The sequence below is a fragment of the Prorops nasuta genome, unplaced genomic scaffold (genome assembly GCF_024137725.1).
Source record: "Prorops nasuta isolate Cenicafe-Biocafe unplaced genomic scaffold, Cenicafe_Pnas_1.2 PNAS00007, whole genome shotgun sequence".
In the NCBI taxonomy this organism is placed as follows: domain Eukaryota; kingdom Metazoa; phylum Arthropoda; class Insecta; order Hymenoptera; family Bethylidae; genus Prorops; species Prorops nasuta.
This window is the reverse complement of record NW_027116804.1, coordinates 202,184-227,146: the sequence shown is the minus strand read 5'-3', so window position 1 is coordinate 227,146 and position 24,963 is coordinate 202,184. Positions and strand designations below refer to the sequence as shown.

General features: G+C 30.6%; 3 protein-coding genes across 7 annotated transcripts; 1 reads left to right on the top strand and 2 right to left on the bottom strand.

The window, feature by feature from the left end:
- Nucleotides 1-173: 173 nt before the first annotated feature.
- On the bottom strand, nucleotides 174-7,053 carry Rab8 (RAS oncogene family member Rab8). Of its 3 annotated transcripts, XM_066729220.1 has the most exons (5): nucleotides 6,458-7,053; nucleotides 6,366-6,375; nucleotides 4,993-5,053; nucleotides 4,548-4,893; nucleotides 205-1,282 (listed from the first exon to the last, which is right to left on the bottom strand). In XM_066729220.1, exons 1-5 carry the CDS (start codon nucleotides 6,488-6,490, stop codon nucleotides 1,184-1,186), a joined length of 549 nt encoding a protein of 182 aa, XP_066585317.1. In that variant the 5' UTR covers nucleotides 6,491-7,053; the 3' UTR covers nucleotides 205-1,183. The 3 variants fall into 3 exon arrangements, 2 of the variants coding, with proteins under 2 accessions (XP_066585317.1, XP_066585316.1); XM_066729219.1 differs by lacking the exon at nucleotides 6,366-6,375 and having other exon boundaries at nucleotides 246-1,282; nucleotides 6,458-7,049; XR_010822848.1 differs by lacking the exons at nucleotides 4,548-4,893; nucleotides 4,993-5,053; nucleotides 6,366-6,375; nucleotides 6,458-7,053 and adding an exon at nucleotides 1,924-4,212 and having other exon boundaries at nucleotides 174-1,282.
- A 10,569-nt stretch (nucleotides 7,054-17,622) lies between these two features.
- LOC136775195 (three-prime repair exonuclease 1-like) lies at nucleotides 17,623-21,770 on the top strand. Of its 2 annotated transcripts, XM_066729766.1 has the most exons (4): nucleotides 17,623-17,836; nucleotides 20,685-20,864; nucleotides 20,951-21,117; nucleotides 21,462-21,770. In XM_066729766.1, the coding sequence occupies exons 1-4, from the start codon at nucleotides 17,788-17,790 to the stop codon at nucleotides 21,768-21,770; spliced, it is 705 nt and encodes a 234-aa protein (XP_066585863.1). In that variant the 5' UTR covers nucleotides 17,623-17,787. The 2 variants fall into 2 exon arrangements, with proteins under 2 accessions (XP_066585863.1, XP_066585864.1); XM_066729767.1 differs by lacking the exon at nucleotides 17,623-17,836 and having other exon boundaries at nucleotides 20,353-20,864.
- On the bottom strand, nucleotides 21,769-24,763 carry LOC136775193 (cyclic GMP-AMP synthase-like receptor). Of its 2 annotated transcripts, none has more exons than XM_066729760.1 (12): nucleotides 24,614-24,763; nucleotides 24,332-24,468; nucleotides 24,058-24,228; nucleotides 23,853-23,932; nucleotides 23,617-23,752; nucleotides 23,388-23,519; nucleotides 23,157-23,312; nucleotides 22,959-23,096; nucleotides 22,661-22,847; nucleotides 22,530-22,589; nucleotides 22,347-22,430; nucleotides 21,769-21,906 (listed from the first exon to the last, which is right to left on the bottom strand). In XM_066729760.1, the coding sequence occupies exons 2-12, from the start codon at nucleotides 24,452-24,454 to the stop codon at nucleotides 21,869-21,871; spliced, it is 1,305 nt and encodes a 434-aa protein (XP_066585857.1). In that variant the 5' UTR covers nucleotides 24,455-24,468; nucleotides 24,614-24,763; the 3' UTR covers nucleotides 21,769-21,868. The 2 variants fall into 2 exon arrangements, with proteins under 2 accessions (XP_066585857.1, XP_066585858.1); XM_066729761.1 differs by having other exon boundaries at nucleotides 24,332-24,454; nucleotides 24,614-24,759.
- Between the last annotated feature and the right edge of the window lie 200 nt (nucleotides 24,764-24,963).

Genomic DNA, 24,963 nt, shown 5'->3' with positions numbered 1-24,963 from the left:
GTTTAAATTTTTCACATATGAAATAGCAGTTAATTTAATTAGGAGTATAAATCTACGGGTTATAGCGAAATAATAATGTTAATAACAAAAGTTTATTTTTGCAAAAATTAGTATTTAATTTTCCTTTTTTTTTATTTATTCAGTCAGTATACAACACACACGCATCACATTTTCTTAGTTCAATTAATTAATAATGCTTTAAATTACTTGCGTTATTAAATTTCTAAACTTACGAAAAAGATTAATTCAATATTAATATAAAAATGATTCCCCTTTACAGTTTGAATTTTAATTTATTAATAACTTTAATTTGCACAAATCTATATAAGTATATCAATGTGTAAAAAGTTCTTATTTTCTTCACCTAGGAACATAAATATAGCTTATAATTAAATGAGCCAATTATATATCTCGTTAAAGTATTTTTATCTTCCAATTTGTATAAAGCAATGCAGCCTAGCTATATTTTAAATTTTTAAATAAGTAAAGAAGATAACAAATTAAAGTATAATCATATTATTCTTATGACTGCACTGAAAATATAAAAAAAAATATATATGAATACAACTTTCACTTAAGAGTAAGATGAATATCAACATTACAGATTAGCTTCAACTGAGATCCTAATTATCAGGTATCAATGTTATTTGAAAATCAATTTCAATTTTGCAAACGACATTCGAATCCTCAAAGAATCATCTTTCGGATAAAAGAACGACATTTTCAAATAACGTTGCTCTAAAAATCTAGATTTCAGTGAAATTACTTTAAAATCTTGATATACGCCTTTCCTTTAATTTGATAAATATTTATTTTACATAGTATGAATTTATTGATGCAAAAAATAAGTAACAAATAAAAGGCTCCACAAATCGAATTAAGAATTGTAAAATTATCAACTAAAATTGGAATAATTATAAAATAATCTTTAAAAAAATTGTAATTTTCTCTTTGGATAATTTTGTATAAAAAAAACCTGTTATGTACTCACTATGATGTTAATTAATTGTATAAGGCTCTTTAAATTTATTAGAAATATCCATTGTCAAAGAGTAAAATCACAGATTTCAGTGAATGGGTTATATCACCATGTTAATATAAATTTGATTTTATGACATAAATGAAAGAAATTTGTAGCTGCAGAGCAGTATATTTTCTTAAACGATGAAAAGCAATTAAAAGGTCAAAGTATAGAGCATCGGGCGAGCCAGCCTGGAGACTTCCTTTGTGGTTCTGATGCTTTAAGCTGATGACCTCCTCCTTTTGGTGGGTTTGAGGCTTCCTAATAAATAGAAAATGGGCTTGTTAATGAAGTAGCATTTTTAATTTAAAAATTGTTCTAATTATCAATTTATAAATTCAAACTTATAAAGACAAAAATGTTATATTTATTATATTTGACTCAATATAAAATAGGTCTGAGTAATATTTTCAGTATTTCAATACTAAATAACGTTGATCAGAAAATATATTTAGAAATAATGTTTGTACTTTACATCAAATAAATATAAAAGGGGGAGAAAAGTATCATATATGTTTTAATTAATTATTTACATAAGAGGAGCACCTTTAGAAGGAGAACGGAGTGGGGAAATTGTTAATCTTAAGGTTCAAGGCAATCCGACGATTTATGTCCTTGAAAAATTATGAAGGTGAAAAAATGTGTGTGTGACTAAATTTCGTAGACTTGGGGACCAATTGACACATTGAGGCGTTAAGATACAGGGGTTAAAGGGTTAATGTTGAGGAGGATTTAATGTCGAAGAACAAAGATAGTAGTGAAGGATCTCTTTTGCATTGTGCGTTTCACGGAAAAGTAACAATTTAATTGGCTGTATATGTTTCGGAACTAGAACTCGATTTCTCGGTTCGTAGACACAGGGTTTAACACTTTTTTGCAATAACTAGTTCTTAATGGCTTACGCAATAAAAGTCAAACAGGATCTTCTGGCTGTTCGCAATTTCTCAAGGACAGGCGAATAAAGGATGACCTTCACTGTTATAACCCTGTTAGATCACATTTAGAATGATACTATTCCTGTCACCCTCCGAAGGTGTTCTACTTATATTTTAAACAATTAACGAATATTCATGGAGAACCCGGAATTTTAAAAATTTGAATCCTTACGAGAATTGAGGTTAACAAAATTTATAGCAATACAAATGTAAAATTAGACTTTTTAATTCGTCAATGGGAGCGCAAGAGTCCAGAGCACCCCGAGAATAGAAATTATCGGTAACTTAGCGAAAAATTTGTGCAGTCACTTACAAGTATTAGCATTTAATTAATAAAAATAACTTAAAGACATGCATCTGCTATTGTATACCAAAGGGAACACCGTGCACACCAACACAATGATAGCGAAGTGTCAATGTATAACTGTATACGTATAAATAAATTACACTCAAAAACTGCGAAAATTGACCGATAGTTTGCGCTGATAGTATGCATATACACCAATATACATTCTTATCTCACTGCATTCTACTAGTGTGCACGGTCTCTATAGATGATATTAATTGAAAAATAAATCTGAATTCGTAAATATTTTACGTCAAGTAACGAAAAACAAATGGGGTGTCCGTGGCACTCCATGCGCTTGTTGACGGGGGGGTTAATGAATTCACTTATTTGTGTCAAAAATGTAGTTAAGAATGGATAATATAACAAATGAAAATGATAATATATTTTAAATGGTTATTCCTTAGTAGAGATGTTTTGTGAAGATATACATATGTATTTTCCATAGAGATATGGTTTGAAAAGCTCCCAACAATTTAGCGTTTATTACTTTGTTTTGAAAGTTATTTGAATGAGATCTCACAAGTTGTTATAGGCCTGCTGCATACCAACACCATGACAGTGAAGTGAAATACATAACTGTATATATATATATATATACGAACAAAACACCTGAAATAAAACCAAATTTACCAATAGATAGTTTTGATAATGTGCATATGCATTACTGTAAGTTTTCTTTTCCATGGTATTGTATTGGTATGCAGCAGGCCAACAATGATTGATGGACACTTGAAATTTAGGATTGTATGTCAAGAAATGGCCGGTATCAAATTTACATTGGTCATAATACCCATATATATCAAGTAGCAGGCTGACTATTATTAAACGTATAAATTAGGATAATACTAATAATTGTAAAGAGAGAAAAACTTCTTATATCTGCCCTAGCCTTTCCAATATTTAGATCATGACCTTACTAAAGAAATTATTCAGGATTTTTAAAATTTCATAATTATAGGTTTCATATTAGTTTCATGAGATTTCCAATAAAAACTGACAAATGGAAAATCAGCAGCTTTCTCTACCAATAAAAAATGTTCATTTAGATAATTTTTAATCTTTAGGCCCGGTTTTAAAAGCACTGATTAAATTGGATTGTGTGAGTTAAAAATATTATATTTTATATAACATAATATAGTACAGTTAATTTAATTCAGCTTAATCAAGGTTCATGAAACTGAGCTTTAGAGCCAACACCAATTGATTAGCCAGTTGAGTGCCAGTTTTCCTACCTATTGGTAAATGATTTGGTAAATTCATCCATTTGGTGAAGCTTGAAATTTAATAAAATTTACTACATATTGTAATCATTATCAAACAGATAAATTTTACCAACAGGTGGAAAAATTAGGCCTAAAAATAATATAGTTTTCGTAATATGAATTATACCCCAGGCTGCAAACCATGATATTAAAAGTAGTATAGGTCATCTGTCAAAAACTATATAACATTTAGATGGCTTACCATAAGCCAGACTTAGTGATGTTAGTCTTAAGTACCTTTCATTACATGCGATCTGAAAATATGAAACAAGAAGTCTTCCCTTAGAATTATTAAAATTATCCAAATGTATAAGTTTGTCATTGTTAACTGACCCTTGCAATATTAAAAAATTTCAACTTGGCATATAAGTAACTTGATAATTAACATGTTAGAAATAGAAACAAAAGACTGGATTTTAAATTTAAAAACAATATTATCAAACCTAACAAGAAATATAGCAAAAAAATGTACCATAAATGCAGAAAGCATCATCATATACCAACAAATAATGATTTATAAGTAACTAATTATTTACAATTTTCTATTATATTAGTATTTGTTAATATACTTCAATTATAATACTAAAAGCATTAAAAAGTAAAGCTTTAAATGAAAAAATACACAAATTTCAAATTTTATTTCAAATAATAGAGATAGCACACAATTTTTAAGAGAAATTACCTTCTGCCAAAATAGACCAGCACCAAACACAGAGAAAGATACACAGAAAACAAAGAAATGGTAGTTAATTTTGTGAAGATATACAGCTGTTGCAGACATGAATATGACAAATAAACCATTTAAAGTTTACTTATCTATTAACTATTTGACTATCACGTCTTTTTTTTTAACATTTAATGCTATATTATACTGTTATAAATGAACAGAATATGCTTGCTTTTTATAATATAATATTTAAATATTCTACATATTTTAGTTTCTGTTCACTTAAAAAATGCTATATAAGATTTGTACTCACCAATTTCTTTTCCATTTTTGTTTTAATATCACGAGCTAGAGTATAAAACGCTTCTTCTACATTAATACTAGATTTTGCAGAAGTTTCCATAAACTTAATACCATATTCAACTGCCAATTGCTCTCCTCGTTCTTTAGATACTTGTCTCCTATCTGTAAGCTCACATTTATTTCCTAATAACATTTTTTCCACATCTGATGATGCATTTTCCTCAATATTGCGAATCCAATTTTTAATATTTTCAAAACTTTTCTCATTAGTAACGTCATATACCAGCATAATTCCCATTGCACCACGATAGTAAGCAGTTGTTATTGTTCTAAACCTTTCTTGACCTGCTGTATCCCTTTAAAACATAAATATTAAGCTATATATATCATTATTAGTTTATATTAATTTTATATATATAATAAAAATTAAAACAAATAACATTTCTATTCCTTACCATATTTGTAATTTTATTTTTTTGCCATCTAATTCAATTGTACGAATTTTAAAATCTATACCTGTAATTAAATATGATATTAGTACTATTATTTTTAGTCTTATGCTGTATATATATACTCAATCCTGAGTTATTGATAATAATAGCTCTAAAATGGTCATAAAAGGATAATGTTAATTTTGACTAATTTATATAACTACAGACTTTGTTGTTCTAAATTACTTTTGATCATGTGATTAAAATATTTTCTGTTAACTTTACTAGACTGATAAATATTAGCTACAACATAAATATTGTATTGTTTGGGATATGAATAATTTGTGTTGACCTACACATTATAACTAGAGAAAGGAACTATAAAGAGTAAACTTTTCCATAAAGCTTTTAGGTCTAGTCCTTTGCCAAACATTAATAGTTTTGATGAATTTTATCAGTCAGATATTGTATTAACAATTTGTTAATATTGCCCTATTAGCTAGGTACTATTAGGGCAATTTATCAATTAGTAGAATATTTGGAATTAAAGAATCTTCTTTACTAAAAATTTTTTAATTACAGTATAGAATTTATTTCTTTTTACGAGTTTTTCCTTTAAAATTTCTTTTTCTATTTAAAGTTCTTGAATTGGCATAAATTAAACTTATATTTGACGCACTACATTTAAAAGACTATTTCAACTTACAAATAATTTCTAAAAATGAAACATGGGGATAAAATATAGGTAACACTGCATAAAAACTTAATAGCACATTTATTTGTGATTCATAATATTTAAAAACAATGAATTTTAAATTTGACAGTCTCCTTAATTTACGTCAAACTAATAGATTCTTCTAAAGTTTATGATATTAAGAATAAACTTCTTATAGTTTAATTTGTTCATATTCTTCAACCAAAAAATTATTAAATTAACTTTTAATTATCTGGAAATATCTCCTATGAGTCTTTATATATATTACTCATGCAACAGCTGACTAATCAGTCATCAGAATGTTCTACTGATAGCACAATATAAATTATAGAATTTTTAAGTTTCAATCAGATATTTTTAGTATGGACTTGATAAAAAGGTTTTAAATATTTTATCCTTAAAATCATTTTTTTTGTATGCATTTATCAGTTTAAATTGGATTAACTGGTCGTCTTGCATATATTTAATATAAAGTTATTAGTATTAGCAGAAAACTATTGAAATAATCTTTCAGAAAAATCATGTCTTTACTACCAAGTAACTTCATCATATAGTTCTTATTTAAATAATGTGTAAGCATCTGTGCAATTAAAATTAAAAACTACAAACAAAATACAAAAAACAAAACCTGTATTTCTTAATTTACCTGCTATACAGGTTTTACATTCAATACATAACTTACCATAGCCTTGCTAATCGAGTTTATAGAAACCAAAACAATAAGTGTCAATTAATATAAGAAAAACTACACTGAATTATGAAAATTTTGCTTACCAATCGTGGAGATGAAGGTCGTGTTAAATGCATCTTCGGAAAATCTAAATAATACACACGTTTTGCCAACGCCTGAATCTCCAATTAAGAGCAACTTAAATAAATAATCATAGGTCTTCGCCATTTTCTGGATTATTTGTGTTGAAGTAGCAATATTTAACAACTACTCAGGTTTAGCAGGTTTGCTCCGGATGTTTCGTATTCACAGCTAATGATAGGGATGAAGAAAGTTAGCCTTGATCTATTATTTAAACAACTTATATATTTTATTTAGTGAACATCGTGCGAAAAAGCTCTTAGTTCAATTATATAAATATTTCAAGGCATTGAAAAACTGTTATTTTTCAATAAAAATTCCAAAGTTAATTTTTTTATTATCCAAGACCAATCTTAACCAAACCTAACTTATCTCGTAAAAAACATCTGTCAGCCTGTCAGGAGAGTCAGGATGATGGCAATGGCAGAGATAATGACGACGTAATCAGTTACTACGCCTTCCGTTTTCCGTAACGTAACGTAGTTCTGGAAATTAATAATTCGTAGGTGGTCAAGTGTGGTGTGGTTACGTGTGAGTCGTGTGAGTCCATACAGTCCATAGCCAGGTCAAGTGAGGTGTTGTAATAGTATATCAATTTTCTTCCTTCATGTTAAAATGTGAAGCTAGCCGAACCATACACAAATCAGAACCAGATTAAAATGGTATAGTTCCGGTGACATGAACTATACCACATTAAGGCCCAATCTCACAAGCCTTGTGCCCGTATTCATAGGCCGGTATTCATTGTCATTGCTTATATTTAAGTCTGACTTAAAGTATTGATTGTCCTTTTTCCCCTAACAGTAATAGAAAAAGATAACCTATGCTTAAGTCGGTCTTAAATATATGCAACGACTATGAATACCGGCCATAGACGTCACTCGAGCTCCACTCGAACTCGAAACAGGCTAAAATACTACAGTATATGTAACGTGAACTGTAGCATTAAAACTTGAGTGGAGTTCGAGTAACGTCTAGAATACGGGCATTGATTAACGGGATCCCTCAAGCCCTCTGTAGCCAACATTACGGAACGAAAAACGAGGGAGAATTGTCCAGCGTTATTTTTCGACCGATTTGAAAGATTTTGGGCTTGTTGGAACAGTTAGGACTCGCACCTTGTCATACACAAGCCTTATTTTCCAAAAAATGAAAAAAAATCAAATTGTTTAAAAATTCGCATTAAAAATATTTAATCGCAAAACAAATCGAAAAATCGGGCTTCTTTATGACAAGGTGCCATACCTAATGATTCCAACAAGCCCAAAAACATTGAAATCGGTTGAGAAATAGAGCCGTACCATTGTTCCGTGTTTCTGAGGTGGATGAAAAGAGTAGCTCCTAAACTTCAATGAAAATTAAAATAGGCGTCTGATTTTTATGTCAGCAATTAATTTGAAAATAATATCTTGCAACAACTATAACGCTAAAATTATTACCGGCATAGTTTTGGGCATTTCTGTAATATTTGTCATACTGGAGTAAGTGTACGCACGTGCATATACATGTTCATATCTCTTAATCTCATTCTCTGTTAGTTTTATTAGAGTTATTCAATGCAATTTGTTAATAAATCGATCTCGAGGGCTCGTTAAAAGTGATTGTGTGTAGATCTAGCTTTAAATATACAATTATTATGTGACTTTTTCGAAGAAAAGTAGATTATTATGAAGATTTGTGAGTTCTGTTGAAATAATTAATTTTTTGTGGATATTCACATCTTTAGGGCTTATACTTTCACCTTCTCAACGTGTACTCATTTGTCGTATAAGAATGCGCACCCATACCCGACACACGGGTCAAGTTTACGCATATTCTGTCTTCTTCTAAATAAAAGTATTTATTTTTTTAATGATATAGTCAGCTGTAAAATTTCTTTTTGCAATCAATAGTCTAATAAATGCACTAACTGCCTTTCATCTATTTTTTTTTTATTAACCTCTCATTTGCTAAGCTTGACAATCCGCTAAAGTGCAAAGTACGTGCACTTGCACCAAACGACTCTATATATAAAAAATATAAATAAAATTCTATAATACGAATGGTCGCATCCTTCTCCCCCTCCCATCATTCTTTCTAGTACCATAAGCTCTCTTACTATCTTTAAAACGAAATATAAAACTATTTTCTTGCTCTTCTCTTCTTTCGACTGCTAAAGACTAAACATTAAAACTATATAGCCTTGCTTATTTTAGTCTATTATTTTGCACAAGTAAAGTCCAACATTAATAGAATTAAGTTAAATGTGTATCGCTTACATTCTTGAAATCTTAATCGTTGTAAAACTTTGTGCTTTATCGCAACTAGTAAAGGGATGTGCCATAAAAACATTAAGAAATTTTGTTAAACGTTGTTCAGCTAATGAAGAATTTTTTTTAGTGAAAAATAAAGAACAGTGTTTCTGAAATTGCTGTGATATATATATATATATATATATATATCAATGTTGGTGTGCTAAAAGGTAAATGAATTTTCTCAAAAACACACATGTCAGCGGTGGATATATATAATGATAAATTATATTTGCTAATGAGAATATTAAATACAGCAGGCCTATTCACACGTTTCAATTGAGTGAAAAAAAGAAAGGATGTTGAAGTATAAATACATTTGATTCTATCCATGAAAATGGTCATAAACAATGCGCAAATATTATTTAGAATGTAATTTTCGTTCTTTTACGTAAATCCAAATTTTCCAAAAAACTAAAGATTTTAGAAATTCTATAACATGCTAATTCAGAATTATAAACTTGCAGCAATTGCATATATAATTTCTCTAGATACTTAAAAATTATTGCCGACTGCATCTTAAGTTTAGCTACTTCCAAAAAGCTTCTTTTATCATAAGTTGCTTGCATAATCTGATAAATTTCCATGCATTTTTTCAAATTGGCTGCTTTCGGATTTAAAGTCATTAGATCATTTATCAGTTTGTTGACTTTATCCATATCCTTTTGCTGAATTATTGGAAAAAAAAGAAAAATAAATCAATTTTTTTTTAAATTAAAACATTCGACTTATAAAAGATATGGGTCTGCTAGAGGTACAAAGGAACTTGTACGTAAGAATTCACTTATCTCTAAACTTATAAGAGAAAAGTATCAATTTTTTGGTTATAAAACCTCAAAATATAAATAGCATGGAGCTTACAAAATATTTGCATCAAAAAAGTAATATCTCTTATAGTTTTAGAATTAAATGCAATTTTATATTCACGTTCGGATGCATTATTAGAAGGATCTTTACAAATCATAAGTAAAATATAATAAAAACTTACAATCTCTTCAATATTTTGGTCATTTTCGATTATTTGGTAATAATTTCCTATTGTAATTCCGTTTGAACCACAGTTGGTTTCTTTCAAAAATTCGCCTCCACGTATAAAATCCAAATACACGTTTTCAGACTTTTATGGCGTTGTCGCTGCATTCTTTCCACTTGAGAAAAATGTGTTTAGAGTAAATAACACATTCACAGCGGAGTCCCAGTCTTCTTGCGGTGCTTTCCAACATTACACTGAATCTTAAGTTTTCTATAAAGAAAGGTAATTTACGTTCTCTATACGATACGCTATTAAACTCAAATGGCCAGCTTTTGATTCTAATATCGTAACACGCAATGCTTCTGCGATTTTTCTACCGTCGATATTATTCCATTGGTTATCTTCAATCACTTTCTCACGCCAAAAGTTCAATTTTTCCTGAGACACAGAAAATACCGGATGTTCGGGACACGTTTTATACAAGTTTGTCATTACATTATTTGCTATGCGGTCGAATTTTTTTGAAAATTTTTCATTGGATTTTTTGGTTAGGTGGCCTGACCATTGTACTGCTAGCATGCCAAATTTGTCTAGAGTTTGTTTTTGTGCAGGGAGGTGTAAGAGTTTCATCCATTTATTTATCAAATGAATTTCTTTCATATGTTTCGTAATTTGGTCAATATAATGGATCTTCATCATATAATGTATATCAGGTACATAATTCACCATTAAATATTGAGTCCTGTAAAGGACATGTTTCAATATTTTACCAAAGATATAAATATTTCTAAGTCTTATAGGTCATTTAACAAAAAGATAGAATGTTTCAAATAGTATGCATTTTCATACAACCTAATGCGTCACAGAAAACGTAATTTTCTAACAATTCTAAATTTTAGGTCGATATATATACTAAATGTTCAGAATTTAGTTTTTAACCAAGTATGAATTAAAAAAATGTTCATTTTACAACACAATGTGTTCTCAAGAATTCGGCCAGTAAAATATCTCGATAGTGATGAAGTTAAAAACAATTTCTCGAGAAAAAATTTAAGATTTAAAATATTGTATATAGAGATCAGTTTTTTTAAAGGGAGGCATGCTGAATACTAAATAAACGTAACTTTTTAATTTTCGAAATTCAGCCCCAGATTAACTTAATGCATATATTTTATAATTTATATCAAATGTATTTTTAAAACCATCATAATTTTTATGTCATTAGTAATTTTCGAAATATTTTACCATTCCAAGACTTTTGGAGAACCATTTTGTATATGGTTTAATCATTGCCATTTACTGTATTATGATTAATGCGTAATATTTTAATTTTGTAAATTTTTAATAAAATTATTAAACCAGTATAATTAACTCTGATATATTTAGAACTCTATTGTAATAATAAATTTATCTTACTTTATATCAATCAAAATTTCCTTAAGTTTTTTTAGAATGAGCTCGCAGACTAAAAGCGATACACCGTTGTCAGTATCAATTAAATTAGTTATTTCATTATAATAATCATAGGCGAAGGGAACATGAAACATTCCGATTTCAGAATTATGATTACTTCTTGCATCATAAGAATCAACCAAATGTTTTAATTTCTTGATAGACGTTAAGCTGTCCTCCCACAACTTTTTCCAACAAACAATTGTATTATCGTTATCCATGTAATCTTCGTATACTTCTCGCATCCAGGTCCATCTTTTAAAAAAAGTATTCAAATTATTCATAAGTTTATTCACATTAAAAATTGTAGCCCAACAAATACAAAAAAAATTATTAAAATATTCTGGACTAAGGGTCTGTGAGCTTAAAACTAAAAACATTAGTGTTTTTTAAATTTTAATTATTTAGTACTATCTCGACCCCTTTGAGTGACTACTTAAAATATTTTAAAACTTACTTTTGAAAGTATTTTTGTCTCCACACATTCTGCTCGTTAATCATATCGTTTAATTTCTTGCATGTCACTGACAAATTCAAAACATCAGCAATTGACATATCATTATATCTTAATATATATCCAATCAATTCACAGGGTAAGTCTGTTATAGATACATTCGTTGACATTTTTAATAATTTGATTAAATTTTTATCTTTATACTGTTCAGTTCAGAGGCGCAACTACTTCTGAGACTGAAGAATAAACTACAGTCCTGTGGTACTGCTACGAAGTACCGATATTTGTGTTGGTACGTCAAAGTGTCAACTAATTTTCTTAGAATACGCACTGGTAAACAAAAGATAATACGAGCTACATTCAGTGGTGGAAATATAAGATTAGGCTACTCTTCTCAAACTCCTAATGAAGAAAAAGGATAAAAATAGGATGTTGAGGAATCGTCATGTGGGGTAACTGTCTGCGGTAGGTAATTGTGCAAACTCTCTGAATCTTTGAACTGAGGGTGTTAGACAGCGGCCAATGAGGTAAATTAGATGTACTTTGGAGAAGAATCAGTTTAGGTATACAGAAGCAGTCTGGTATACGGTGTATTTATTTCTCATTAATATAACGAAAATGGAATAGTCCAATTTAAAATTTCCTGTCACGACAAATAGAGTAGCTCCTAAACTTCAATGAAAATTAAGATAGGTGTGTGATCATGCGAGCTGATGCGAGCAGTTTATACCCGCGGGAGTGAAGCTATGGTGGGGAGGAAAATTTCTGACCGCAATCTTGAATGTTGGTAAATATAGCACATAATGACGTATATATATCGTATATATATGTTATATTGTGGATTCCACAATCCCGTGAACCAAGCCAAACCATTCAATTGTACTGTAGACCTGTAGAGTGTAGACTCAACTATCCCGTGACCAAAGCCAAAACCATTCATTAACGTACGACATCAGCGACATGGTATTTGTTAAAATATCATCGAAGTGGACTGAACTAAAACGCGGGAGAAAAACGGAACGACGAAACAATTTAAACTTCCAACCAAAAAGTTCCGTGATATTAATTTTGTCTTCCGTCACGGGATTGTGGACTGTGGAGTCCACAATATAACATATATATATATATATATATATATATATGTATATATATATATATTATTATGTGCTATATTTACCTACATTCAATATGGCGGCCATCTATTTTACCCCCACCCTTCGACTTCACATTTGTAGCCCTAACAGGCCATATGCTCCCTCCAGGTACTTCGTACCTCCATGTGTGTGATTTTTATGTCAGCAATTAATTTGAAAATAATATCTTGCAACAACTACAACGCTACAATTATTACCGGCATAGTTTTGGGCATTTCTGTCATATTTGTCATACTGGGGTAAGTGTACGCACGTGCATATATATGTTCATATCTCTTAATCTCATTCTTTGTTGGTTTTATTAGAGTTATTCAATGCAATTTGTTAATAAATCGATCTCGAGGGCTCGTTAATAGTGATTGTGTGTAGATCTAGCTTTAAATATACAATTATTATGTGACTTTTTCGAAGAAAAGTAGATTATTATGAAGATTTGTGAGTTCTGTTGAAATAATTAATTTTTTGTGGATATTTACATCTTTAGGGCTTATACTTTCACCTTCTCAACGTGTACTCATTTGTCATATAAGATTGTGCACCCATACCCGACATACGGTTCAAATTTACGCATTATGTCTTCTTCTAAATAAAAGTAATTATTTTTTTAATAAAACGTTCTACTGTAAAATTTCTTTTTGCATTCAATAGTCTAATAAATGCACTATCTGACCTTCATCTATTTTTTTTTTAATCCTTATTCGTTAAGCTTGATAATCCGCTAAAGTGCGAAGTGCACACACTTGCATCAAACGACTCTACATATATGATTCGTAGTGCGTTATAGAAATAACACCCTTCAGTGTGGATAGGAAATGACTACAAAAAATTAAAGCACTTATGTGCATCAAAACTATGCATTTAGGATCTATAGTGTACATTTTAAATTATATGATGTAATGTGCAAAGTTATGACAACCATACTTTAAAATACAGAAAATTTCTGTGTCTTTTTCCAAATTTTACTGTAATATTCTATCGTTGCAAAAAGATTTAAAAAGGATTATGTTAAATTTTAGGAATCCTATTTAATCCAAAATCTGCTGAATTGTTCATTTTCCGATACTTTTTTAGACTTTGTAGGATTTTGTTTGTATACAATATAACCTCTGATATAATTCAAAATTATCCATTGCTAGAATTGTTTAGGTTTATAGCAGGTCTTAGATTTTTACTCGAGATATACCGTTATTACAAACACTCTTAAGGTGATGTCATACAAAAAGCAACGCAGCAGGCGTTAGAAAGATGTAATTCAAGACACACGAAATCGAAGTTTAACGTGTTGAAGCCTATATACAAAGTCTTGGGCCCACGATCCAAGAAACCTTTGAGATATAATTTTGAGAAATATACAGTTCATAGATTTGTGTAATTTTTCGTTATAAACGTACAATTATTCACAAAATATATTTTTGACCTGAAGATTATCTAGCTGATTTTTTAAATCTGACAAATGGTTTAAGAAAAAAATTCTGCTTTACTGATGAAAACATAGAAAGGATTTTTTTTATTTTCAGTTTATTTTAGATAATAAATAATATATAAAATATAAATAAAATTCAATAATATGGATGATAGCATTCTTCTCCCCTCCCACAATTATTTCTAGTTCCTTAGGCCTATCTTTAAAATGAAATATAAAACTATTCATTCGCCCTTCTCTTCTCAATTACACAAAATTAAATATTGAAAATGTAGCCTTACTTATTTTAGTCTTTTAATTTGCACGAATGAAGTTCAACTATATATAATAGATTTATGATACGTGTAACGTTTACATTCCAGAAATATTAAACATTGTAAACCTTTGTGTTTTATTGCAAATATATAAATTAAGGTGTGTGCCATGCATATGAACACTGAGAAATTTGGTTAAAAATTGTTCAGACAATGAAGAATTTTTTTCAATGAAAAAAAGGGACAGTGTTTAGCCCCATTGCTGTGAAATATATATATATATTATTGTTGGTGTGTTAAAAGGTAAATCAATTTTCTCAAAAAATGCACATGTCAGCGGTAGATATAGTGAATTATATTTGCTAATGAGAATATTAAATACAGTAATGCTATTCACATTTCAATTCAATGAAAAAAAAGAAAGGATGTTAAAGCATAAAACAATTCCATTCTATCCATCAAAATGGTCATAAAGTATGCACAAATATTATTTATAATGTAATTTCCATTCTTTTGCGTAAATCCAAATTATTGAAAAAGCTTAACAAATTAGATATTTTGTAACATTTTAAATCAGTATTATTATAATTAGCTTTTGCATATATAACTTTTCTAGATACATAAAAATTACTGCCGCCTGCGTCTTAAGCTTAGCAACTTCCAAAACGCTTCTTTTATCATACGATGCTTTATACTTATGAGACTGAAGAATAATGAGCAGACCTCTGCTACTGCTACACACTGCTACATATGTATGTACATGCATACATACATATACATACACTGATCGCCATGTATGGCTTACCCCTAATTTCTTGATGCGTTTAGGAACAGCTCTGAAACTATGACAGATCATAATTTTGCCCCGCCTACCTCACCTATGTATCCATTTAACAACTTTCTTTATAATGTGTTTGTAATTATAATAAATGTTAAAAAATAATTAATAATAATGATTATATATAGTGTTGAACAATGTTTAATTACTCATATAAAAATACATTATAAAATACATGGCCTAATGAGTGATTACTTATGGCAATTGTCTTTTCCTATGGATCTATTTTTTTTTAGACAGGAAATGCTTATGCACACCAGCAAATCTGCAAATGAATTACAAACTACTGATAGTGTGGGACTCATCTATTTCAGACACCTACCCACTAAAACCCCTCAAAGCATACTGGTGGTGGTACTGATCAGCTAATATTTAATAATCAGTCCAGTATCCCTGCCTGTCCAGTACTTGATTGAGCCTATTCGGAATAGAGGCTGTTAAATTGCACAAAAAATCGGGCTCGTAGCGCAATTCCTCCCATACATTTTGAGCATTCTGTAGTACCGTCACTTTTGTTCTCCGTACTGGCGATATCCACAAATTCATCATTCTTGCTCATACATTCTCAATGAGATTCAAGTCTGGACTCTTAGCGGGCCACTGCACCAATTCAATTTCCGGATGTTCCTGGAACCATTGCCGAGTCTCGCGAGAAGTATGCACCGCGCTATTGTTCTGCACCAATCTAATTATGGGAACTTCGTCTTCTGGATATACTGCTCTTACTGACGGCAGTAATATATCCTCCAGGATGGATATATGTATTCACTGGAACACATTCGGGGGGAAATTTCAACTAATTCCCCTATAATGTCACCTGAAATCCACCCCCAGCAACCGCAAGTTATTCGTCCACTGCGGTCTCGTTCAATCACGTATATAGGATCAAGTCGCGTATCATCTGGCCGCCATACGTGACATTGCTGCTCGACGGTGGAAACGAATACTTTTTTGTCAGTCCATATTGTCGTTCTCCAGTCTTCAATTGGGGTAGAATAATGCTGCAGAGCGAAACCCACCCGCTGTTCTCGGTGTTGAGCAGTTAGCGTGATTTTTTTAGCAGGGCGATAGCAATGAATTCCTGAAAAAAAATGTAAAATTAATAGCGATATATTAAGAATACTGCTGAATTATAACTATCATTTTGGAAGAATTTAGCAATGATAAAGAATACCTGCTGCATTCATTCGACGTCTCGCCGTGGTGTTTGATAAAGGGAAATTCGTCTCCTCTATGGCATCAGCTATATTACCAAATAGATTCTCGCTTAGATAATGCACTAAGGCTTGGTCCTCCTGCTCATTCGATAATTTTGGACCACTATTATTCTTTCTGTGATCTTTCAGTGCCGCATCTCCATCGCTTTGAAACTTTTTAACCCAAAGACGGACCGTTTGCTTCGAAATTCCCAAAGCAATGGCAATTTGTCCGGTGGTTTTCTCACTCTCCCACTGACCGATAATTCTCCCCCTCATAGATTCACTGATATTAGGAGCCATTATTATTATGCAATTTTCAAGGATTTAACAAGTAATCACTTTCCGCGAGTGTTTACAAGGAACGCTAATAATGCAATGTGATTCTCGATGTTTATTTGTTTTGCTTGAAACTTGTGCGGGTATTGTTTTTAGCATTCTATCATTCATTTGTTTCTTCCCTAGGAAACAAATAAATATCTAGAATCACATTGCTTTATTAGCGTTTCTTGTAAACACTCGCGGAAAGTGATTCCTTTTTAAATCCTTGAAAATTGCATAATAATAATGGCTCCTAATATCAGTGAATCTATACCTGTTAAAGAATAATACAAGACAATATTTTCAAAATAGTTATTAATTCTGATGTGCCGTTCTCTTTTTATTGGCAATATAATATTATTATTTTGTTGGTTTGCTGTTTCATTCCAGATAATAATTAATTCCAGCAAATTGTCCATAATTAAAACTAGTTCTTGAATTCTTAATTAACAAAGACTTGAGGAACACAAACAAATGGAGCAAATCTATACACCGTACATGTTAATATTAAAAATGTGAACGATTTGGATTTGAACATGATAGACATATTTTACTAAATCGGATTAATCTAGTTATTTTTCTGTTTCAATTTATACGGATTGCATTACTGCGGCCAAATACCAATCGGATTTATTATCGTAAACAGAGACACACCGTTTTATAGGGAATCTAGTTATTTTTTGTTGGAAGTTGCGTGACTGTGACGATCGAATCCGATCCAATCCGCAGAAAAGAAACACGGGATGTCTTCGTTGATTCGTTTTGCTTGTTCGTACCCTTCATCATTTTTTCGTATTTCCCGACCGATCTCCCTCCTCTCCACCGACTGCATCCATCCTCTCCATCCGATCCTCACATTTTCCGCCAAATTCTGTCATTGCTGTTATCATGTTAATCATGGAGGCGACGAAAGCAGGGAGGTGTGGTGTAATGTGTAATGTACATACCTAACATACTCCATGGTGTATTACTACGTGTCACGCAACGTAAATATTCACGTAAAAATAGCATAAAACGTTAGGTGATCTTATGCTGTTTAAATCTGACGAACACTTTGTTAATTTAAGTTTAACAAATTAAACCTTGGTTAACGGGAAGGTCTACACCGACATTACAGAGCGGTTCCACCTCAAATCTTAGTTTTCAAATAACAGCGTTGTTTATGGACCGATTTTCAAATTTGCGGTAGTTTTGTATCCGGTAAAATAGCAGCTTTGGGATAAAATAAAGAAATATTGAAAAATAAAAATATATGAAGACTAATTAATAGATATTAAAATTTAATTAAACAATAATTTAAAGATTTCGCTGTTTTATCCCAAAGGCGTTACTTTGCTGATTCCAAAATGCCCGCAAAATCGAAAATCGGTTCACAAATAACGCTGTAGTTTGAAAACTAGTAATTTATATTAAAATTTGTCCAAAGACGCGTAATGTCGGTAAAACAGAACATTTTTTCCAATATTATTTTTACCCAAAAGAGGGCACTGAAAATTCACAATTTTGTAAAGAAACGCATTCAAAACAAAATACGGCTTCCTAGAATTATTATTACATACACTATTTAAGAATGCTGAAACTGATGCTTCACAAGGAGAGCGATGCCTCGTTCATTACACATTGAGCTAAAACCACAACAAAGACGCTCGGACTAATAATTTAGATGCAAAAAGTGGATGAATCTATCAGAGCGACGTTTGGAAAAGGATAAACGTACTGATTTCTGCTTCCTATTTTTCTAGCAAAAAAACTCAAATACATTCAACGATATAAGAAAATATAATGATAAAGATCAAAGTATAGATTCTCTTGTATAGATATTAACCTATAACAATTTTTACGAGTTTTCAATGCTCAACTGAAGACAGAAAGAGTACACCGCATGCCATATTAAGTCTGCCCTTCTGCAGTCAACGCTCTTTTGGATTAAAACATTTTTTGCAGCAAAACTATTAGTCCAATCGAGATCACCTTTATTTTAGCTGAAAGTATGGTTATCTGGGAACCTCTCATATTTTTTCCATATTTTTCTCATCAAAAATGAGCCGGTACTATCGAAATTAGAGCAACGTTTTTTTTGCTCCACCCCGCTTTCCCCTCCTACAAGCGTATACGGACAGCGTGAAGTTGAGCTTCTTGGCTATTGCGCGGTATGAGGTAAGGGGAATGCTCCGTTCGCTACCGGGCGAGACGGATGGAGACGCGAGGGGAATTCAAGTTTTGGATTAAAACATTTTTTGCAGCCAAACTATTGATCGGATCGAAAAAACCTTTTTTTTATCCCATAGTCCCTCTAAAGAGGAACATGTCTAATTTTTTCAGATTTTTTCCTTTAAAAATAAGCCCGTAGCACAAAAATTCGTTTTCCGAAACTTGCATTCCCCTCGCGTCTCCATCCGTCTCGTCCGGTAGCGAACGGAGCATTCCCCTTACCTCATACCGCGCAATAGCCTAGAAGCTCAGCTTCACGCTGTCCGTATACGCTTGTAGGAGGGGAAAGCGGGGTAGGACAAAAAAACGTCGCTCTAATTTCGATAGTACCGGCTCATTTTTGATGAGAAAAATATGGAAAAAATATGAGAGGTTCCCAGATAACCATACTTTCAGCTAAAATAAAGGTGATCTCGATTGGACTAATAGTTTTGCTGCAAAAAATGTTTTAATCCAAAAGAGCGTTGACTGCAGAAGGGCAGACTTAATATGGCATGCGGTGTACTCTTTCTGTCTTCAGTTGAGCATTGAAAACTCGCAAAAAATGTTATAGGTTAATATCTATACAAGAGCATCTATACTTTGATCTTTATCATTATATTTTCTTATATCGTTGAATGTATTTGAGTTTTTTTGCTAGAAAAATAGGAAGCAGAAATCAGTACGTTTATCCTTTTCCAAACGTCGCTCTGATAGATTCATCCACTTTTTGTATCTAAATTATTAGTCCGAGCGTCTTTGTTGTGGTTTTAGCTCAATGTGTAATGAACGAGGCATCGCTCTCCTTGTGAAGCATCAGTTTCAGCATTCTTAAACAGTGTATGTAATAATAATTCTAGGAAGCCGTATTTTGTTTTGAATGCTTTTCTTTACAAAATTGTGAATTTTCAGTGCCCTCTTTTGGGTAAAAATAATATTGGAAAAAGTGTTCTGTTTTACCGACATTACGCGTCTTTGGACAAATTTTAATCTAAATTACTAGTTTTCAAACTACAGCGTTATTTGTGAACCGATTTTCGATTTTGCGGGCATTTTGGAATCAGCAAAGTAACGCCTTTGGGATAAAACAGCGAAATCTTTAAATTATTGTTTAATTAAATTTTAATATCTATTAATTAGTCTTCATATATTTTTATTTTTCAATATTTCTTTATTTTATCCCAAAGCTGCTATTTTACCGGATGCAAAACTACCGCAAATTTGAAAATTGGTCCATAAACAACGCTGTTATTTGAAAACTAATATTTGAGGTGGAACCGCTCTATAATGCCGGTGTAGACCTTCCCGTTAAAGAGCTTAGTTGGAACAGCTCTAGGCTACAGCCTGCCCTGCCTAGCCCTTCCATCAGTTTACCGTGGTAAAATATTGGTTATGTGTAAATCAGTGTAAATGCAGGGAGAATTTACATGATAAATTACCGCATACTGCTTTTTTTGTATCATTAGCCGTTCTGTAATAATATTTAGATTCAGGGCTCACAAAATAGGCAGAGACTGTCAAGATACATATAAAACACTAATAAATGAGAGAAAGAGAACAAGAAATCTCATATTACCAAATATCACCACAGCTAGTATATGACGTTAACAAAAATGATACAAACTTTTATTTTTTTGGATCTAGAAACCACTGGGCTTATAATTAATAGTAAATATCCATTAATTACGGAAATATCACTCATAGCAGTTGGCCGAGATGCATTTTGTGAAGAAAATGTAAAAGAATTACCAAGAGTATTACACAAAATTGTACTACCCGTTAATCCAAACATACAGATACCTGAAAATGTTCAAAAAATAACCAGTATGCCCTTATTATACTTTTATAAAATATATTTATTTCATAATAAATTAAATTTTGATTTTCACAGCTTTTACTTTTGTTTGTAGATTTGACAAATAATAATTTAAAAAAAACAAACACTTTTGACATTGGTGTATGTGAAATATTGACGAATTTTTTAAACAGGTTTGAAAAACCAGCATGTTTTGTTGCGCATAATGGGAATTCCTTTGATTATCCTATTTTTATAAATCAAATTCTTTCAACTAATCAGGTAATTCTTCTAACAGATCTGTTTGTCTATGTATTGTTGATGCAAAGTTTACGCAACCACTACTAGTGGTAGCTTTGTAAGCTATTTAAAAATAACACTTGAGGAGTTTAAGAAGTGATTACTTAAAAAACAATAATTATGCTGTTGATGATCGATATTATAAAAATATATTAAGAATAAACAAAATTTTTAGTGAATGTTAAAAATACAGAAAATTGACAATTGTCACTTTTAAATAGCTTATGAAGTTGTTACTTATGGCACTAACTCAAACCTTTACATTAGCAATACACATTTATATATATTCACTAAGCACTTTGACTACCGACATAATTAATTTATAGTTGCATATGCTGGAAGGAGTGCTTTGTATTGACTCATTGGAGCTTTTTAAATACTATTTTAACAGTTCTTATTTGATGGATAATTCAGACCAAAGTTGTAATAAACCAGCTAATTATCGATTAGGAACATTGTATGAGCATATTTTGGGCAATAAACCTGAGAATACCCACTCAGCGGAAGGAGATTGCCTTAATCTGTTGAAGTGTGCTTTCAAATTAACTGACTTCTTTTTAAAGTGGAGTGATGAGAAAGCAGTCCCAGTATTGACTCTTCAGAAGAAGCTTTCTTTAAAAACAATAGTGAATTAAAAAATTCTTTAATTTTAAGATTTGTTATTTATTAGACAGTCTGTTACTCTTGATGTAACTTATCTGTACATATTATTGAAGGTAAATGAATAAAATAATTATTGACGAGTAAGTAGCCTTTCTATATAGTTAATACCTATAAACATTATTAAAATGGCAGTCAACTTTAATAATTTATAAAACTGCTATCAAACAAAAGAAAGCCATATCTGCAGCAAACACGAAATCGGGAAAAACGAATTTTAAACGATTACCAATATTTATTAAACTATTAACCTGCAGGCGGCCGGAAAGTGCCGATCGGCACACTTCAAGGTTAAGCCTTTATGTCAGGTCCATTGGGAACTTTTTCTATAGAAAAATAATTCAAAGTATGACTTATGCACGCTCACCAAAATGCCGGCAGCCTACAGGTTAAAATTCCATCTGTAAAACCTTAAATATGCCAAATATGTCATAAATAAACAAATAAAAATTGATAATAATTCAAATTTTCATTTTTATGTTTGTTGCAGGTATGGCATTCCTCTGTTGAATGCTAGAAGCCTTCATCACCATACAATATACAATGTCTACCTTTCACTATCCATGATTCATTAATATTTCCATGCAACGTATCGTCAGTATCATTTTGTGAATCCATTCGGAGTAAATTTGACTCTGAAATAATTTTAATTAACAGTAACTTCTCTGAAAGGGGGTCGATTATTAGTAATTAAAAATTAAATAATCTAGGTATTGCATAAAAATTTTATATACCTGATATAGCAGAATTTATAGAAAATTTATTTAAAAATTCATGATATTCTTCAGCATTCACTGCAATTTTGAAAATAATTTTTTTTGTTTTTCTTATTAAAAATGTGAAACTGTCAAAATTATAAACTTACAAATATATTTTGCAATTATAAACTTATCTTGAACCAAATTATACTTAATTTTACAAATTATTTTATTTAATCTTCCAGAAATATTATCCAATTCTATTATTGAAATATCTTGTAAAAGATTGTATTTTTCATCCCAAAAGAAGGGAATGCTTCTATTCTTAAAAGCATCATTACATCTTATTAGCATCTATAAATTGATTGTATCAGAAATGTTATTAGTTTCTTGAAATATTTCAAATAAAATCAAACCAAATAAATACGTGTGTTGATACACGCACGTATACATCATATACATCACCTGAAAAAACATTAATGTGCGAGGCAATTTGTTTAAATTGGCCTTATCTTGCTCCTTCATATTGTACAGTAAATGCAAAATTATAGTTTCAATATAATAGCTGGCTATACTTTTCCAATTTTGGGTATCTCGAAGTTTCTACAAATGGGCCAATGGTAAGAAAACTCTTACCAATCAGTGTATAGATTCTTTACATACCTTCAAATATCGTATTATAGGCTTGACAGTACCATTTTGAGTCAATAATTCTTTTTCTTGCTCAAAAAAAGATAGTCTCCAGGCATAAGCAGTTTTTGTTCCATTTGAGCTTCCATCTGTTTTCATCGGCTTTGGCACCAAAACGAACTTTTTACTCTGAAAACAAAATCATAGAAAAGGAGGGCTGCTTGTATCTTATTTTAACAAACTTAAATGAAAAAGACAGAAGACCTTAAAGGCTTTCAATTTGCTAATATCTGAATTATGTGTAAACCTCAATGCGGGAACCAAATCAACGAACAATTCTTTTAAGCCATATTTTACACACAATGTGAATGCAGGACCACTTTTTTTGAACTTGATCTAAATATAAATAAATAATAAATTAATATATTCAGCTTTTATCATATTTCCATATTAATATCTAAATAAATAAACTATACATGATACATATACTTACTAAATAGTCATCTAACAAGTAGTTGCCTTTTTCTCTGAGTAATTGACACTCTACTTTACTTATAATACTTTCAAACCAGCAACGAAACTTTTCTTGATTTACAAATCCTTTTTCATTAATAAAATTCTTCAGTGTCCTAATAAACATAAAAAAAATTCAAATTTTTATTGCTTTTAATAATATAATCATCATTATTATGAAGCTATTATTAAAATAATTATTGAAAGTTAATATACTTTAGCTCTGATTGATTGATATTCGAGTCAAGCTTTAACTCTGCTCGTAGTGTGACATAGCCAGGTTGAAATTTATTTATCTATTAAATTGTTTGTTGAAAAAAAAATACAACAAACAAACAAGTAGTAAAAAAAGAATGAGACATTTCTGTTATTTATATGAAAATAAACATTGCATCAGCATAATTGTTATAAACCATTTTACCTGAATATTATTATAATTAATTGGTAGTTCTATGATGATATCTAAATCAAATTCTTCTGGTTTACCAACTTTAGTACCTTTATAAAAACTTCCTACAAATAAAAGTTCCTGGTAAGATTTTTCAAATAATTTATCTACTGTTTTCATTCTAGCAAGCAAAGATTTTAGAACCTAAGAAATATAGATAAAGATATCATTAATAAAAATATATATATAAATATTAATATTCTTATATATAATTAATAATAATAAAATATATGTATAATCTTATTACCTTCTGCAAATGAGAATTAGCTGCTTTAACTTCTTCCTCTTGAATTGTTATAAAGTATTTATTAATACAGTTTAAAACACTATCATCATTGAATTCTTTTGGAGTTGACACATTCAAGGCCATCTGTAAGGAAAAAACTACATCTTTTTTTAATAAAGATAATAAACAAAGAATGAAAGAACAAGAAATAAAATGTCAATTCTTCTATTTAGCTATTAATTAAAGTTATATTAAGTTTCATTCTGCCAATGACACAATTATTTTAATCAACACAAAACTTACATTTATTTTAAAATTAGAAATTTTATATATAGTAAATGTAAATGCGAGTAAAAATTTAAGTTTAATGATTATTGTTTCTACAATCACTAATTCGTTAGTACAGTTGTAACACTAAGTTCTACAGAATAACCATTCCAGCTTGCCTCTTGATATATGACTCTCGAATACTCTCGAGTAAATTCCCTACTTCACCGAAACCGGCCGAACCTGCGAGGCCTTACCGTCCTTTTCCCCTCTCACAACTCCCGCAACTCTCTCTATCTTAGCATATGCATTAGGTACTGACTACTAAAGCACTTTTTGATCCACGACTATAAGTTTGTTGAGCTGCTTATTGCTATTTTTAAGTG